This window comes from Ambystoma mexicanum, chromosome 12 (genome assembly GCF_040938575.1).
Source record: "Ambystoma mexicanum isolate Mex_15411 chromosome 12, UKY_AmexF1_1, whole genome shotgun sequence".
Lineage (NCBI taxonomy): Eukaryota > Metazoa > Chordata > Amphibia > Caudata > Ambystomatidae > Ambystoma > Ambystoma mexicanum.
The window spans coordinates 610289435-610307888 of record NC_090936.1 but is presented as its reverse complement, the minus strand read 5'-3'; the positions used below and the strand labels follow the sequence as shown (position 1 = coordinate 610307888).

The following is an 18454-nucleotide window of genomic DNA, read 5'->3' as shown; positions in this document are numbered from 1 at the left end:
GACTCCGCCCTCCCCGGGACAGTCAACATCTTGAAAGGGAAACAGAGGTCTAGTTGAAGGTTGTGCTGACATGTCCTTGGAATGGGACTACAGGGGTTGGGCCACGCTGGAGTTTGATTGCATCTCTGCTTGAACTTCTGATTGATTTCCTGACTACTTTTTTCTTTTTTTTTTATTGCAAAGGGGAGGCTCAGAACATTGTGCTGCTTAGAGGGGGTTATCGCCCAGGTGGGGGGCGATCCATGGTGGTCTGGGGGCTCGGCAGTTGGATGTCAGTCCTTTCAGGCGCTCAAAAGTTGGGAGAAGGGGGGGGTTGGGTTTGTTGGGGAGGGGGCGTTTAGAGCTACAAGACTTGTAGGGTTCAATGGCTTTCATTTTGGTTGTCTTGTGTACGGGGGTATGGGGCTGGGTTTGTATGTAGGCCTCCTACGGGAGGCGGATGAGTTAATTGGCTTTTCCAATTGGTGATTCTGTCCAATACTTGTCGGTGGGATCCCTGAATGGGCGGGGCTTAAATTCTCCAGCCAAGAGGTCTTTGGTGTTGAGGGAATTTGTAAGACTTAAAACTTCTTTCTTTTTGTGCAGGAGTCTCACTGGGTTAGGGGGAAGGAACCTAGTGTCCAGCAGATGTTTCGGTCCTCATATGGGTCAGAGGCGAGGGGTTATTATCTTGGTTTCTCCGAGTGCGCACTTCTCTCCAAGGGCCCATAGAGTTGACTCAGAAGGGCGCTACATTATGGTAAAGGGAGAAGTGAAAGGGCGTATCTTCACTTTTGTGGGGGTGTATGCCCCGAACGAAGGGCAGGACACTTTTTGGCAGATGATGGGGGGGGGGTGGGGATTAGAGAATTTGCAGAGGGAGCGTTGATAGTCGGGGGAGATTTCAACATGGTTCTGAACCCGGACAAAGACAGGAAATCCTCAAAGCCCTGCCCAGATCTTAGGTCCCAGGTTAAGTTTGCGGATACATTCCGCAGTGTAAATGAGGAGCTGGGTTTGGTTGATGCGCACCCTGCTGGGAGCAGCCGGGATCCTCTCTATACTTTTCCACAGTACACCAATCCTTTTCAGGGATCGACTATGTGTTTGTAGACTCATCAATCCATGACTGTATTTCTGAATTTAGTGTAGAGACTGTCCCCTGGTCCGATCACGATCTTGTTAGTTACCTTGGGTGTCCCCCTGTTGGCCCGGAGCAAATCAAGATGGGTTTGTAATGATTCCCTGCTAATGGATGGGGAGTTGAGGAAGTCCCTCTTGGCCTCTATCACTCGTTTATTTCTGTTAAACGACACCGGGGAAGTGGAAATTAAGTGTGTGGGATGTGTTCAAGGCCACGATGAGGGGTGTCCTGATGGGGAAATAGGAGGAAGAAAGAAAGGACTAGAGAGGAGCTTAAGTTGAGGGAGCAGATCTCTACCATCCAGCCGGGGGGCAAGTTGAAGACGCAGATGGGTCCAGACAAGCGTGAGAAGCTCTGAAATCTTAGGGCAAGGTTGTCCGCCCTCCTTATGGGTCAGACGGAGAAAAAGCTTGCGTTCCTAAAGCAGCGCTACATGGAGAAAGGGGAGAGAGCGGACAAGATTTTGGCCTGGAGGTTGAGGGAGCTCCGTAAAAGCAGGCAAGTCAACTTTATTTCTAATCGAGGGGGTGAGAAATTGCTTGGTGACAAACAAATAGCGGAACAGTTCATGCGTTATTACGAAAAGCTCTATACCTCTGAATACGAGGTGGACCGGTTCTTTGACTCTCTCCCAATCCCTTGTCTTGCTCAAGAGAGTTCTGCCTCCCTGGAGCTTCCCATCTCTTCCCAGGAGGTAACTGACGCGATTTCTTTTTTGAAGAGTGGTACTGCTCCGGGAGATGACGGGTTCACTGCCGGTTCTTTAAGACATTCCGGTCCACGCTGGCTCCCTTCCTAGCTAAGGTATTTAATGACGCCTTGGACACTGGTTGCCTCCCCCCTTCCATGATGTCTGCTCTTATTGTGGTCATTCCGAAGGAAGGGAAAGACCCATACTTTTACCAGTCGTACAGGCCCATTTCCCTCCTTAATATTATATGTTAAAATATTAGCAAAGCTCTTAGCGAATAGGCTGTCCAAATTCCTTCCTTCCTTCGTTGGTCCATGGAGATCAAGTCGGTTTTATCCCTGGGCGTCAGGGCTCCGACACTATTCTGAAAACTTTGGGTCTTATGCATGAGGTGTCCATGTGGGAGTCTGAGGCTTACCTCTTCTCGCTGGACTCCGAAAAGGCCTTTGACCGCGTAGAGTGGCCATATATTGGAAAAGTGCTTCGTAAAATGGGTTTCGGTGACTGATTTTGTGGGTGGGTTTCGGCCCTGTATAATGGTCCCTCGGCGTGGGTACTAGTTAATGGTAGTACTTCTCTGGGCTTCTCGCTATCCAGAGGAACTCTCCAGGGATGCCCTCTTTCTCCAGCATGGGTCTGGCATGGATTCACATGCTCCTGAATATTCCCCGTCGTCAGGCTGGGAATCCTCGGTAAAGAAAAAATCAGTATCAGTTTCATTTCTGATCTGTCTTTCGTAGTAGTAACCAATCACTGATCTCTGCATCATACTGACCACAGCCAATGACTGCCCTCTACCTAAGCCCCGCCTCTGGCAGCCATCTTCAGATTTTTATCGCACGTTCAAGTGTTGGGATCCTCGTACTATTGCTCTCGAGTGTTAGTGCTTTTTTCACGTTTTTTCTCAGAAAAAATTCTCTTTTTTCGGTCAAAAGAGCCTCAAGCTCCACCGTTTCTTCATCCGATCAACGGGGACCCGTGTCGGATTCGTCTACGCCCCTCAAGGGTGAAGATTTCGTCGAGCCACGCTTTTGGAGGACTCCAGAAGTTTCTCAGGCCCACCTCGGACATGGCCCAGGAGAAGGGAAGCTCGACGCTGTTCAGGGTCTGCCCTGGATGCCAGCTTCAGAATGTCTTTAAGGAGGACGAACACTCCCTTTGCCTTTACTGCCTACATGAGGACAAGACGCACGTGGAGAAGGACTGTGCGTTTTGCGGCAATATGTCAGAGCGGACCATGAAGGACCGCCATCAACGTCTCGCCAACTGGCTGGAAGGAAAGAGCCCGTCAGGCGAGAAGAAGTAGTCCGAGCGGTCTTCTAAGACCTTTGAGGGTGCCCCGGCGACGGGGGTCCAACAGAAGGCCAAGCACCGCGAGTCCGCTGGCACCGGGAGCGCCGAACGGTCGGGCTCTACGGGCGCCAGGCAGGGCGCATCCTCCCCGGCGCCATCAACCACGAGCCAACGCTCTGGCTCGGGTAAGAGGAAGGCCGAGCACCCGGCGAAGCTCCTGGAGAGACCCCGGTCGAGCTCGAAGGCCCCATCGGAGGGGGAGCGAGGCGGTGACCCTCCCCCCAAGGAGAAGGCGGTGAGCGCACCTAAGGTGGTGAAAGCCTTAATCCACCCGGCCAAGGCCTCTATCGAGACAGTTGCGGCGGCCCTGGCTCAGCCTGTGGAGGCTACACCAGTGGTGGCGACCTCGGGGCCCAGAGTCTCCCTGCCACCGCGGAGGGAGTCCTCTTTCATGCCCATCGACGGGACCCCCGTTAAACCTCCGACGGAGAAGAAAAAGGGGGGGCAGGAGGTCGTTGTGGATTCGGCCTCAACCTCTGAGGAGGAGCTGATCGAAGTCTTAAGCCACGGCGTTGGTGTGGAAGAAGACCAGCCCGTCGGGAGGGACCCCGACATAGACTACGAGAACGTCTAGGGTGCCGACGGGGCTCCTGACCGCCCGTCGGACTCCCCTCAACCAGTGCCGCAAGACAACTCGGCGGCCATTTTGTTGGCTATACAGTCCTTATGCTCTGAGATAAGGACGGGACTGCCGTTACCACCAACGGAGGAACCGCTCCCGACTGGGGACCCGGAGCCAGGCCCTTCTGGGAGCCCTCCCCCTAAGAGAAGAAGGATTCATCCTCCACCTCCTTTTCAGCCATCGCGCCCTGTTCAGCCCTCCTCCCCGTCCACGACACGTGGGGATGATACGGGGACTGATACGGCCACGACGGGTGCAGACGAGGTGGTTTACGATGAGGATCTCCCGTCGTCACCTCCCACCCGGGCTTCCCCGCCCGACGAGATTGGATCGTTTCACTCCATGATCGCCAGGGCATCCAAGCTTTTCCAGCTCTGCCCGGAAGAGAAGAAGGAAGATTTCCTTTATCAACGGCGCGAGACCAAGAGGAAGACGGTCCTCGCTGTACCTCTACTAGACGATATTTGGGATGAGGGCCTCGCCCTCCTCAAGAACCCATCCACGACGCCGGCTAGAAGGGATCGGTACGAGAAGAAGTACCGGGTCCCGGACGCGGCCCCCTTGTGCCTTCGGGCACAGCCAACCCCGGACTCGGTCGTCTCTGCGGCGGCCAGGAAGAAAGCGGGGGGGCGCGGCCTCTACGTCGACCTCCCCGCCGGACGGCGAGGGAAAGAAATTAGACACGATGGGACGCAGAGGCATCTCGTCGGCAGCGATGACGATTAAGGCGGCCAACGCCTTGGCTATCGTAGCCCGCTACGACAGGGAGTTGTGGTACAAATTGGCCCCCCTGCTGGACTTCCTACCAGACGACAAGAGGGCGGAAGCCCTAGAAATCTTGCAGGAAGGAGAGGTGGCGTCGGACCACGCCATTACGATTGCTACGGACATCGCTGACACTGGATTTCGCCAGTTGGGCAACGGCGTGTGCCTTAGGCGGCGTGGATGGCTCAAGGCTACTGACTTCCGTCAGGACGTGCAGACCAGAGTCTTGGACATGCCGTTCGACGGAAACAACCTGTTTGGGAAAACAGTGGACGATTCCCTTCAAGCCATCAAGGCGGACACAGAGACGGCCCGGGCTCTTGGGGTTCTCCAGCAACGGCGGCCGCCCTTTCAGAGCGGCGGAGGCAAACAGGGTGCCTCCAAAGGTTCCAGCGGCGGATTTTCCACCTACCGTCAAGTGGCCCGTTCGTCGTCACAGGAAGCTTACAGGGGACGAGGCAAGTCAGGCGGACCCCGCCGTCGACGCCAAGGAGGACAAGGCGGCAAAGCCTCGTCGAAGCAGGATTGAACCGGCCGTGGGGTCGGGGCCCCCCGAAGCACCCTGGTGGGAGGCCGGCTGGCGAGCTTCGTCAGCGTGTGGGAGTCCATCTCCACTGACCGTTTGGTGCTGGACGCCCTAGCTCAGGGTCACGCGCTCGAGTTTCTAAAGAGGTGCCCAGCGCGCCCCCCCTGTGGCCAGGAAAGAACATCACGTCCCTCAACTTCTCTTGGAGGTAAAGGCGATGCTCAAGAAGTGCGCCATCGAGCTCGTCCCAAAGAGGCTTCGGGGCTCCGGAGTTTACTCAAGATACTTCCTCGTGAAGAAGAAGACGGGAGGATGGCGTCCCATCCTGGACCTACGACGACTGAACAAATTCATCAAGGCACAGAAGTTCCGGATGGTCACCCTCCAACACGTCCTGGGTCAACTGGAGGAGGGCGATTTCCTGTCATCGTTGGATTTGGAGGATGCTTACTTCCATATTCCCATCCTAAAGGGACACTGAAAGTTTCTCAGGTTCGTGGTCCAAGGGCGTCACTACCAGTTCAAAGCACTTCGCTTCGGATTGAGGTCGGCACCCAGGGTGTTTCACCAAGTGCCTCGCACCGGTAGTGGCGCAGCTGCGCCGAGAGGGGATCCACGTCTACCCCTACCTGGACGACTGGCTCATCCGAGCAAAGACGAAGGAGCTCGCCGTGGAGCACACGGCAAGGACCGTCCAACTACTCACGGACCTGGGATTCTCCATAAACTACGCCAAGTCCCACCTGGTGCCCGCGCAAGACGCACTGTTTCTGGGAGCGAAGCTCGACAGTGTCGCTTCTGGCCTCTCCGTCGGAGGAAAGGACGAGGGCCATCTTGGGGAAGGTGCAGCGGATGCTGGTTGCGGACGCGGCCAGGGTGAGGTCCATCAAGTCCCTCCTAGGAATGATGTCTTCTTGCATTTATCTCATCCGCCTGTGCAGGCTCCGGATGCGCCCGTTGCAGGAGTTCCTGGACGCGCGCTGGATCCAGACGACGGGCAGCTTCGAGGAGAGGATCACACTCGACGAGAGTTTCCGACGAGCGATCCGGTGGTGGGGCACCCGCGCGCATCTGACGGCGGGCATGGACTTCCAGACCCCCGGCCACCAGGAGACAGTGACCACGGATGCCTCCCTGGAAGGGTGGGGAGCGCACACCGAAAATCTGCACACGAGAGGCCTTTGGCTTCCGACGGAGAAGTCCCTCCATATCAACGTCCGGGAGCTCCGTGCAGTGTTTTGGGCCCTCAGGTCCTTTCTTCCGTCCCTCAAGGGCAAGGTGGTGAGGATCTTCACCGACAACAGCACCACCATGTTCTACATCAGGAAGCAGGGCGGTACCAGATCCCCAGCCCTGTCCAAGGAGGTGCAGGATCTGTGGCATTGGGCCGTCGCCTAAGGGATGTTTCTGGTGCCGTTTCATCTGGCAGGAATAAAAAACACCATCGCCGACTCGCTCAGCAGAGAGCTGCGCTCGTGCCATGAGTGGGAACTACGACAGGATCTAGTGGACCGCTTCTTCCGACGGTGGGGCACACCCCAGATCGATCTGTTCGCGACGGCGACGAACTCCAAGTGCCGGAGGTTCGCCAGCAGGTTTCTCCAGCCGAGGAGCATGGGCGATGCTTTCTCGTTCCCCTGGGAGGGCCTGTTTCTATACGCGTTCCCTCCATTGCCGTTGCTGATCCGGCTCATCAACCAGCTCAAGAGGTCACGGTGCAGGATGATCCTCGTTGCACCTGCGTGGCCGAGGCAGATATGGTTCCCGGACCTTCTGGACTTGTCAGCGTCCCCGTCAATCAAGCTGCCAGTGGACGCGGATCTTCTCTCCAGGGAAGGAGGCGCCATCCTCCATCACGACCCGAAGTCGCTGAACTTGCAGGCCTGGCTCCTGCAGCGTTAGAGTTTGGAGGCTACGACATACCGGCCGACTGCAGAGAGGTTCTTGCAAAGGCCAGGGCATCCTCAACTCTTAAATGCTATGGACACAAATGGAAGAGGTTCTCTGTCTGGTGCCACGCACAGACGATTAACCCTCTACGGATTACGGCTCCCCAAGTACTTCCGTACCTACTGACGCTGGCCAAGGCTGGACTGGCGCACGCGTCCATCAAGATTCATCTTGCTGTGATCTCCCGATACACCAGAACCACGGGACGGACGTCTTTGTGGTCTCATCGTCTGGTGAAAGAATTCATGAAGGGACTGTTCAGATCGTTCCCGCCGGTGAAGGCTCTGGCCCCGGCGTGGGAGCTCAACGTGGTGCTGACCAAGCTCATGGGACCTCCGTTCGAGCCTCTGCACTCGGCTCCGTTGAAGTTCTTGTCGTGGAAAACAGCGTTTCTTGTGGCCATCACCTCCGCACGACGGGTGGGAGAGATCCAGGCCCTTTCCTGCAAGCCCCCGTACTTGACTTTTCACGACACGAGGGTAGTGCTCAGGACGTACCCCTCCTTCATGCCCAATTTGCCGTCAGACTTCCACCTCAACGAACCCTTGGTGTTGCCTGTTTTCTTCCCGTCGCCTTTGTCGCCGGCTGAAAGGACTTTCCACTCGCTGGATGTGGCTAGAGCGCTGAAGTTCTACGTGGACCGCACAAAGTGTTTTCGGAAGACGTCACAACTTTTTGTGAACTTTGGACCTGTCAATCAGGGGAAGGCTCTCTCGAAGGCCTCCATTTCCAGATGGCTCTCCGGCTGTATCATGTACTGTCATCGGTTGGCAAACCGACCGCTGCCTGGCCGTCCGAGAGCCCATTCCACCAGAGCGATCGCAGCTACCACGGCATTCCTATCTGGTGTGCCCTTGCTGGACATCTGCAGGGCTGCTACGTGGAGGTCGACGCACACCTTCACGAAATTCTACTGCGTCGATCGGGATTCCAGGGAGGAGTCCAGGGTCGGCCAAGCAGTGCTGCGCAACCTGTTCGCCTAAGGTGAGCCTGGTGAGGAGGTAAGAATTGCTTAATGTTGAGTTTTGGATATAATGCTTAATGTTGAGCCTTTGCCACCTCCCGTGGTTGTGCATGTGTGTACTGCTATGTATTCTTTATTCATGAGCATGTGAATCCATGCCAGACCCCATGCTGGAGAAGGAACAAGTTACTTACCTGTAACTGTTGTTCTCCAGCATGGGTCTGGCATGGATTCACATGCGAACCCTCCCGCCTACCCCTCTGCGGCTCTTCACTTGGTCATACTGCCACTTCACGTGCTACCAAATCTGAAGATGGCTGCCAGAGGCGGGGCTTAGGTAGAGGGCAGTCATTGGCTGTGGTCAGTATGACGCAGAGATCAGTGATTGGTTACTACTACGAAAGACAGATCAGAAACGAAACCGACACTGATTTTTTCTTTACCGAGGATTCCCAGCCTGACGACGGGGAATATTCATGAGCATGTGAATCCATGCCAGACCCATGCTGGAGAACAACAGTTACAGGTAAGTAACTTGTTCCTTCCCCCCTTTTGTATGCTCTGGCAATGGAGCCTTTTGCCATTGCGATTAGGGACGATGCTGGCGTCACGTGGGTACGATGTGGGGATTGTGAATTTAAGTTGTCCATCTTCGCGGATGAGATCTTGGTGTATCTGACTGGGATTCACGACTCCCTCCCGCGGTTGTTAGACTTAATTCGCTGTTTTGGGGATGTGTCCAAATCCTGCATTATGCCGATGGGTATGGTAGACCGGGAGGTTAGCGGAATGACAGAGATACTTGGGATGAGGGTAGAGAGTGTTAGTACTAGGTATCTGGATACCAATATACCGAGGGATCTGAGGAAGATTTGAGTTAAATTTCCTTCCCCTGCAGGCCCAACATTTCAGGGACTTGGATAGATGGGCTCCACTCACCCTTTCTTGGTTTGGACGTATGGCTTCTGTGAAAATGAATATTCTCCCCCGGCTTCTCTTATCTTTTTTCGTCTCTCCCCTGTATTATTCCGAACTCTTTCTTTGACTCTCTCCGTTTTCGCCTTCTTCGTTTTGTCTGGGGTGGTAAGAGGGCCAGAGTGAAATACGATAACTTGACCCTCCCAAAGGCATACGGAGGTTGTGGCCTTCCGGACTGTAAACTGTATTATAAAGCAGCTCAGCTGCGGCTGTTGTTGGAACATCTCAGAGATGACCTTAGGACGTATTGGACATATGTTGATGATGTGCAGGTTCATCCTTATAAGGTCAGGGATTTTCTCTGGACCCCTTCAGGCTCTTTACAGGCGGTGGCCAAATCCCATCCAATCCTTTCGGTTCTTTGGGCACTATGGAAGCCGAATATGGACAACAGGTTCCTCTCTTCATGGCCTTCCACACTGTCATCCTTGTGGGGCCCCCCGCTTAATCTAGGGACCAGAGGATTTCGGGGGACGCAGTTGTGGTCGGACTAGGGGCTGGAGAGGGCTGCACAATTGTTTAATCAGGGGTGCTTTGTTGACTTTACCCAGTTGTCGGAGTGCTTTCAGAGAAGGCAATCTCTATTTTCGATTATCTGCGAATTAAGGGCATTCTTACCCAGAGAGATTGATTGGTGCCCCTTTCCCGTCCTCTGACTCCCATTGAGAGAGTTTTTGTGGGGGCGAGATCCAGGAAAGGATCTCTCTAAAATGTATAATGTCCTGATAACAGCAAATCTAGAGGGCAGGCAATCGTTTAAACGTTTATGGAAGGAGAGGTTGGAGGGGGCCCTTGATGATCACTCTTGGGAGCTGGTTTTTAGGGCTATTTACGAAGGGAGGCTGTAAACTGCGGCCATGGAGCATAATTTTAAGATTCTCAATTCTTGGCATCGGCCCCTCGCCACCCTGTCCAAGATGTTTCCTAATGTATCCCCTATGTGTCCCAGGGTGTGCTCTGGCCGAGGAACGTGGTTCCACATGTGGTGGGAGTGTCCGATTATTCAGGTCTATTGGGCAGAGCTGCTTAACTGGATTAAGAGTATCCTGGGAACGTGTCCCTCCCTACACCCCATGGAAATCCTTCTGGGTGTCCCCAAGCCTGAGAGAGCTATGTTGAGAGCGGGTAGAATGGCCCTGGCACAGAAATGGAAAAGTCCTCATGCTCCAACGAAGACAGAATGGCTTAATAAACTTTTGGCAATCTTTACGTATGAGAAACTTGTGGCGATAGCCAATGACAACATGTCGTCTTTCTTACAGGAATGGACGATTGTGTTAAATGCGGAATGTGAAGCCCTAAGGCTCTAATCTTCTCGAGCTGGGAATTGGATTTGAGGATGGGAGAGGGTGGCCGGTATCTAAATGTGCCTCGTGTAGTTGGGTGTTTGCCTGGGACCTTACCGATGGGGATGGGCTGTAGAAAAGTCTTACCTTGTTCAATACCTTTGCTCTAACCTTCGTGCACTTTTTGTGTATTGCTCATTGAATCCTATGTAGCTCTCTGTTTGGGGGGAGGGGGTCTTGGGGTGGTGGGTGGTAGGGGAAGGGGGAATAGGGAATACAGTGTTTTCTTTGTTGGAAATGTTTGAATGTTGAAATTTGAAATGCTTAATAAATACCAAGTGGAAAGAGTTGCATTGTATCACTATATGCAATTCCTACTTCGCTGGGGAGGCTGGAACTATTCACTGAACACTCAGCCAGATAGTTATCAAATTGGCATAGAGCACTCTCAGACCATCGGAGGCGATTTAACCCCGGATTTACAATCCTATAGCTTTTACAATACTCACTTGAAGAAATCACATTTACACAATTAACAGACCATTTCATTTTAAGCATGTTGTGGTCGCCTAAATCAGACTTTGTGACACAAAATTCAAAAACCTTTGGATAAATGTCATTCACATATATGTAGTCAATTATTTCTACACTATTCCCTCTACTCCATGTTGGATGTGGGAGAATATCAGAATGATATGATCCATTTAGCATATGCGTACTGCGAGTTTTGGTCAAGTGGTTCCAATGATAAAATCTGCTTTTGTCATGTCATGTATTAGCGTACAAGCAATTAAGGTTAAGATCATCGCCTAATATGATTGGAGATACTGATTTATCGTATGCTACCATATCCAGTAATGTATTTGTCATTTATAAAGCAATCATCGGAGATTCCTACTGGATTACAATATACATTAATCACAGCACACCCAATTGTTTGGAACTTCACCTTGACCAATAGCATATACTTATTTGGGCTGCACACAATTCAGCTTCTAGACCCCTATCTGCTTTTATGGCAATAAGCAAACCATAGGCGGGTCGCCCTCCAATAGATTTTATTGCAGGCACAATGAAGACATCATGATTATCCCAGGATGGAGGTACAGAGAGCCATGTCTCCTGGAACAGCACAATGTCAAATTGTCCAATTTGGCTTTGGTCACTATTAAGGAAATGATTAAATCCTCTAGTGTTCCAGCTCAAAAGGGACATTTCACTATGCTCATTAGCTTCTACTAGTTCATGTTGGATGTTACCACATTTACACTGACAGCATTTGGGGTCTTGGGAAATCACCTTTTCTTGCTGATGGAGATTGATGGATGGAATAGAAGAGGACACCACTTGTATACCACAGATGGAATCTGAGATTTGGTCTTGCTCAGCTGAGAGAACAAAACCCAGTTCATATAGGGCCTTTTTGGATGCCCAAATGATATTCTGAATGGCTCTTGGCTTCATCCATAGTCTTACCGCAGATATGAACTCAACTAGTTTGATGTCAGGGGAGCTTAGATCTTCAAGCTCTAGTAGGTCAGAGAATATTGCCATCACCAAACTATGATTAAGTTTAAATTGAGGGTACGGGAAAGGGCGACAGGTTAGAAGTAATGAGTATGGGGCTGGACGTTCGAGTCTTTGGAGTTTTAGAGATCAATGACTCATGAACGTTTGCGCCCAAGGTGGAAATCGGAGGTTGACCATTTCCTTCAATTTTTAATAATGCTGTTTCAATTTGGTGCAACATTTCTGGTGATAAATCAGAGAGGGACAAGTTTTCACTATTACTCAACGGAGGATGTCTAGTTATGGGAACATTGGAGCCCAGGGCACCATACTCAGCATTACTAGGTAATGAAGGGTTTGGACGTATGGGAATAGGTACTGTTTCTCCTACATCAGACTCCCTTAGGATTTTGAGTTGACCTGTAGGTAGCACCGCCCCATGGCTTTGACTATTAGAAATTATCTTTGCCTGTGAAGAGATATCGGTCACCTTATTGGGTGGTGTAACCATTGGAGACTGGCTATGTTTTCTCATATAGTCTACAGGTGCCATTGTAGGATAACCAGCCATATATGCATCTACAGCTTTTCGGATTTCTTGCCGATGGAAATCTCGAGAGTTCATTTTGTTTGATTTCTCATGATCCAACTGCGGCAGAGGTCTTTGCGTTTCACCTGGCTGGCCTCAATAGTAATAGGTACATTAGCATTTTGCAAGGATACCTCCTTGACCAGATCATCCAACGGAGCATGATCCAGTTGATGATCCTCAGCCATGAGGTTGGTAGTATTTGCTTTAGCTTGTGATTGGAGCCTATATTTTGTAGTAACCGCCTGAGAGGCCAATTCCACTCTTTTTAGGCAGGATAATTGCTTTAAAAAACTGTTTCGATCTAGATGTAAAGGTGTTAATTTTCGATTGTTGATTTTTAGTCCACTTATTCTGCTTTTTTTTTTTTTTTTACTTTTTCCTGTTTGATTTTAAAAAAATTGTGTACGCATTTTGTTTTCCTTCTGTTAAAACTTCAGAACAGATTGTCCTCGAATCATTGTCTCCTAAATTCAACTGCTGTGTAGAATCAGACATGTTATAGATTATGTTACTAATGCATGGAACCAAAGGTGCAAGCATCAGTTGTTTATCTAGTTTGGGGTTCTCAATCAGTACCGATTTAGAAATGTCATCAAAGGAGGATTGACGAGCAACAGAGATTCGCCCAATACTCATTTGGTCCATGACCCTCGTGGCTGCGGCTTTAAGGCCTTGGAATTTTCCGACATTGTTTTGCCAGATAAGTATTTTTTCAATTGCAGTGCTTTGATGACTTAATTTAGTATCTAAAGAATCAAATAATTCACTCAGGAAATGAATGACCATATTCATGGCCTGCAAAGTTACCTCCAGGAGTTTATCATTTGGTGGTATAGAAGGCAATGTACTCGCATTTCCTAATGTTGTATCTGGTCGCCGCGGTGTCGGAAGGATAAACGGCATATTTGATTCAGAGTCCGAATAGCTGACATCTGGGAACATCACTGGAGATTCTGATAGATTTCAGGGAGCATCACAGCTGAAAAGCCACAGCCATTTAGGGTCAAGATCCAAATAAATTATGGCTGCATCACCCCTTCCCCCAGCGCTGTAGATGGAACATTGTTCAAAAGCATAATGTCAATTAGTGATACATTTTCAATGATTTGACTTTTGCTAACGTTGTGACAGGGCGCCTGCGACAAATCAATAGTAGGTTGTGTTAGTTTTGATAACGCCATTTTTTTTTTACAACAGGCAACACACGTAACGTTGCATGCAATAGGTCTGGTCACGGCAGCAAAAGGGACCTCATATTCCGCCAGAATTGCTGGGTTCACTTTCTCCACGCTAGGGATATTGTTTGTATGGCGCTCTTTACAAAACGCACAGATGTCTGTAGACTTAACTGGGTGAATCGGATATTTATTATATTTCCGTGCCGAGCGAACCATAGGAGTTGAACAAGGAAGGCTTGCCTTTCGGGCACGGTTAATTGAGAATGATACGTTCTTTCCATTGGTGATCTCTGGAGGGGCAAGCCCAGACGGCATATCAGTTTTGAGAGTCCACACTGAGTGAAACCTGCTGCAAGTCAGCTCAGTACCGTTAGAGCACCTCTCCACCTCGCTTCCTCGGCAAAGAGGTACTTCACGGTGTGCGCAAAACAACTTTTAAAGCCACGTACCAAAGGGGCGTGGCTTATACCAAAATGGGTTAACAAGCTGGATTCTGGCGTATAGAAGGCTATAAACAAAATAAATAAAACAAAATAAGTTATCACACTGGCAAGTAGTCCGTGGGATTGTCCAGAAAGAGTCTTGTTGGAGTTGGTTAATACTGTGTTTAACAGGTCACTTTCCACAGCGGTCGACCACGGAGCAGAGCTTCAGGCAAAGAGATATTTCACGGTACTTCTCTCGGTGCACTTGCGCTGGTTCGCGCACGAAACAACCTTTAAAGCCACTTCCCAAAGGGGCGTGGATTATACCAAAATAGAGTTAACAAGCTGGATTCTGGCTTATAGAAGGCTTGTGTTTAGCAGGTCACTTTCCACAGTGGTCGACCACGGAGCACAGCTTCAGACCAAGAGGTACTTCACGGTACTTTTCTCGGTGCACGCTTTTATTCCACATTCTACTCTCTGATAAGTGTACACTGTATGACATACCCACCTGTCTCTGGTATATCCACTGCATTCAGTTATTAATGTTAATCCGTCCCATGTGAGTGCCAAGTTCATCTGTGAAGATCTTCCTCTGAACTATTGCACACTGAGAAAAACTTTGTTCCATCTGTCCTTCCCTTTTGTAATATTCCACTGCATTCCCACATCACATATTTCTGTGCAACACGTTTCCCTTGCAAGGGTTGCAGTCTATTCTGCTATTTGCTTCCAACTATGGCACCCTGCTGCAAAGACTTCGATACCACCCCCGAGGCATTCAGGGTATAGCACTAATTTGGATTGCGTCCTTCTTGCAAGACAGTCTTTGCAGGGCACAACATCTGCTCTGGGCTGTTCACCACATCTGTTAGAAGACTCCACAGACCAACCAGAGAGGGGCTGTTTTGCTCCTCTTCAGCTGTATGCGCATAACAAACTCATTGGGCCTCATTAGGACCCGGGCGGTAAGGGATTACCGGTACCGCCCAATTACGAGGTCCCTTTGCGGGTCCCGTTAAGGAAGGGACCTTGGAGGGAATTACGGTACCGCAATTTGCGGTACCGTACTTAGCACCTTCCCCAGTCCCATTGAGCCCTATGGGGACAAGAATGGGAATGGGGAAGGGCCAATGGTGAATGGGGAATTACCGACCCGCCAACCTTGGAATGGGGCGGTAATTCCGCCATTCACCATGGCGGAATCCGGCGTCAACCATGGTGCTAATAGCGCCATGGTTAACGCCCGGGTCGTAATGAGGCCCATTGTCTTTAAACTGCAAACTTCTGCCTACTTAACCCATCATATCACTAAGTGTTTGGTCTCCATTCAATCCCCTTTCCTTTTGTGGCCTTCTACCATAGGCACTACACCTATTGCTGTGGCCAAAAACCTATGCATCTTTTTTTACTACAAACTCTCAGTGGGTGGGAACTTTCTAAAAGAAGTCTTTTCCACCTGCCGATCCTACGAATCTGAATATGCACCATAAAGTGGAGATTCCTGGTCTTGGCATCAGCTTGGATAGATTACTGTTAATAGTTTATACTGGCCTCCCCAAACACCTTTATTCACATCCTTCAACGTATACAAAACAAAGCAGCCAGACTAATCGTAACACTAAACATGTGTGAATCACATCATAATGGCCCTGAATGCCGTGCACTGGCTTCCAATGGAGAAAAAGACTTGAATTTAAATTCTTGTGCAGCCTACAAAATGTGCTTCACATGAGGCTGCTAGGGTTTCTCCCTGTCCTCGTCAAAAGACACGGCCCCACCAGAACTTAAACGGTGCTCTATTAGTGCAGGAGGACCCTGCCTCTAATGTCTTCCCACTCTATATTCAACAAGAAGAATGCCTTTTAAGATTAGAAAAAAAAACCTAAAACTCACTTTTTTGAAACAAATTTTCTGGTCAAATGTATCTGGTACCATCTGCTTCCAGTGGCTCCCACACAGCTATCAAGATGTGTACTTTAAGCCCTTTGCCACCCAGTGACTGCTTCCCCTGCATGTGTTGGCCTTACCTGCCTCTAGGTGCACTTCATTCTCTTTTTCGCTCGGCACTTGCTTGTCTTCATTTCTCTGCCAGGTTAGCGCAGTCCCTGGAGCCCCTTCCTTTTGACATTTACTGATCTGGATGTACCAAGTCTCGCTCAGCTCAGTGTAACGTGCCCGTGTCCGTCTTCCCTCTTGACGCTATACAAATAAACAATGCATGTTTGACATTCTTTCCCTAACACAGCCATGCTCTCCTTCACATTTGTAGTTTTTTTTGCCTGGCAGCATCACACTGCTTTATGCAAATTGTACATGCCCATGGCAAGCTCATACTAAAGTCACATTCTGTTTACGATGCGTCTCTAGAAATCTGCACTTCTAGTTGTACCTTGCCATGTGTGAGAGGATTGCTTTGCCAGTTGTGCGTTCAACTTTTGTGTCACATTTCTGTTAGAAGTTATTCACATGACGGTGAGAATTTTCCTGTTAAGCTCTCATACATATGTTGCAGCTTGGCGCCTCTTAATGGTCACTCCTGTTTTGTGTTGTGCTCAGATGCCCCCATTTTTCCTGTAGGGTTCTTCTTTGCTATTGCACTACTTGCGGGTGCTCGCCTCATTGCCTGTTCTTCAGTTGTACACCTGCACTGTGACCTCACTGCCCATGAACAGAGGCTCTTCTGTAGAGCAGATCATTCTTGGGCCTTGTCTTTCATTGGGGACAGCGGTGCGATTATTGTTGTTGCCAAAGTAACCAAATTCTGACTAAACCTTTTGATGTTTTCCCACAGAATCGTCACAGCCCTGATCACCCTGGAGTGGGAAGCTCTCAGGCCAGCAGCAACAGCAGTCTTCGATAGAGGCTCAAGCACACGGGCATGTAGTTTGGCAAGATGACATTGAGATGAACCAGGTTGTCATCACCAGCTAGTGCCTTCCCTGGATGATGCTCTGAGGTGTTTGGGGGATACATCCAGTAGTACCTCTTCTTTGCCTAATGGCTGCCTGCACTCTGATTTAGTAACTCTTGACTGTATAAAGCCAGGGCATAGGTCAGTGCAAACCGTGCTTAAAAGAACTCTGCAACATCTCAACCAGGTGGATTAAGGGATTCCTTGTGCTCTCGACCTGTAGATGGATGTCTGCTTGAAAAACCTTCTAGCCCGCTTTACATGTCAAAGGGATCCGTACTTCAAATATGTAGATGGAACAGTATACATCTTGTAGTTTACTGAATAGTACCCAATTGGTCTGTATAATTCATAAGAAATTCCCAGAGCGCATCAGATTTGTACATAAACTAGTTCACACCCTATAATATGCTCATGAGGATAACCGTGTGTACTGCCAAAACATAGATTCCAAGGCAATACGAAGACCAGTGCATTGAGAGTATGATTCCAGTATATGTATAGCAAAAATGAACATTGTTAGGCAGCCTGGATTGAGAATTTTCAAGGATATTGGCACAAAAATCTAGATTGGACTTCAAAACATTACGACTGTCTTATGTATAGAATTTAATTACTGATGGCCTGACTGGCAAATCCTAGCATGAAGAGTCCACATTTTTTACCACTTTTGAACATCGAGATTGTCCCTGCATTGGGGTTTTCACAAAGATCGCAGATCTGTAAATACCTCTCTGTGCGTGGACGGTAAATGTTATTTAAAACACCACATTAAGTCCTCATTTAGGGATGCAGGAGATTAAGGGTGAGGGCTTGGTCCTGTCTGAAATTCCATTGTAAAAATCTCACAACGGTCACCTGCTTTCTATTTATTTTCAGATATGTGATGTTTCTCCACTTGATGTGGTGTATTAAACCGATATGAAAACAAGAGAGCTGGATGTCACATATCCACCTCTGTTTTGACTTTATTTATGTTGGTGAATGCTTTTTCCTATTTTTTTTAAAAATGTTTTTTAAAATAAATATTGTGGACCATTCACTGTTTACCTCTCGTTTTCTCACAATAAAGACTGCCACAGACTTCGTGCTTCTGGCTAGCTCCCTCTCCTGCGCAGGATTCTGCAGGGTGCACTTTGTTACAGTTAGTTTACACGTTATTCAATGGGCCAATCCACACAAATTAAAGGAAATGCTTGCGTTCAGCACCCATGTTCTGCAGGGTCAATTTTTGACTATTCTTTCATTAAGTCGCATGCTGAAGGCAAATGGGTGGAGCTGAGGTGACCTGGGGGGCAGGGTGCCACCTCTTGCTTTGTGAAGTACGTTCCAGAGGAGCTATCTGGCTAACACCGCAGCCTCCAATATTCATCTTTAACCTATTCTTTTTATTTCACCCTATTGGCCCTAGGGCATTGAAAGACATCCTCTGGTAATCATAACCGCATTTGGGCAAAGCACAATGTGGTCCATGAACCTACTATACTGCCTACCGCACTCCTGCACATCCCACAAAATTAGTAGGGATGTCTGGTTCAGTAAAAGGATGGAGCTTGCAGATGATGACCGCTCAGTGGT

At 49.5% G+C, this 18454-nt stretch overlaps 1 protein-coding gene across 1 annotated transcript in view; it reads left to right on the top strand.

Annotated features, from left to right (window-relative positions):
- The window catches only part of MED19 (mediator complex subunit 19), a 209072-nt gene extending 191156 nt beyond the window's left edge, over positions 1 to 17916 (top strand). Inside the window, exon 6 of the mRNA XM_069629027.1 lies at positions 16757 to 17916. Coding sequence (XP_069485128.1) covers positions 16757 to 16825 — 69 coding nt within the window. The 3' untranslated portion in view covers positions 16826 to 17916. The remainder of the gene's footprint in view (positions 1 to 16756) is intronic.
- The last annotated feature ends 538 nt before the right edge of the window (positions 17917 to 18454 follow it).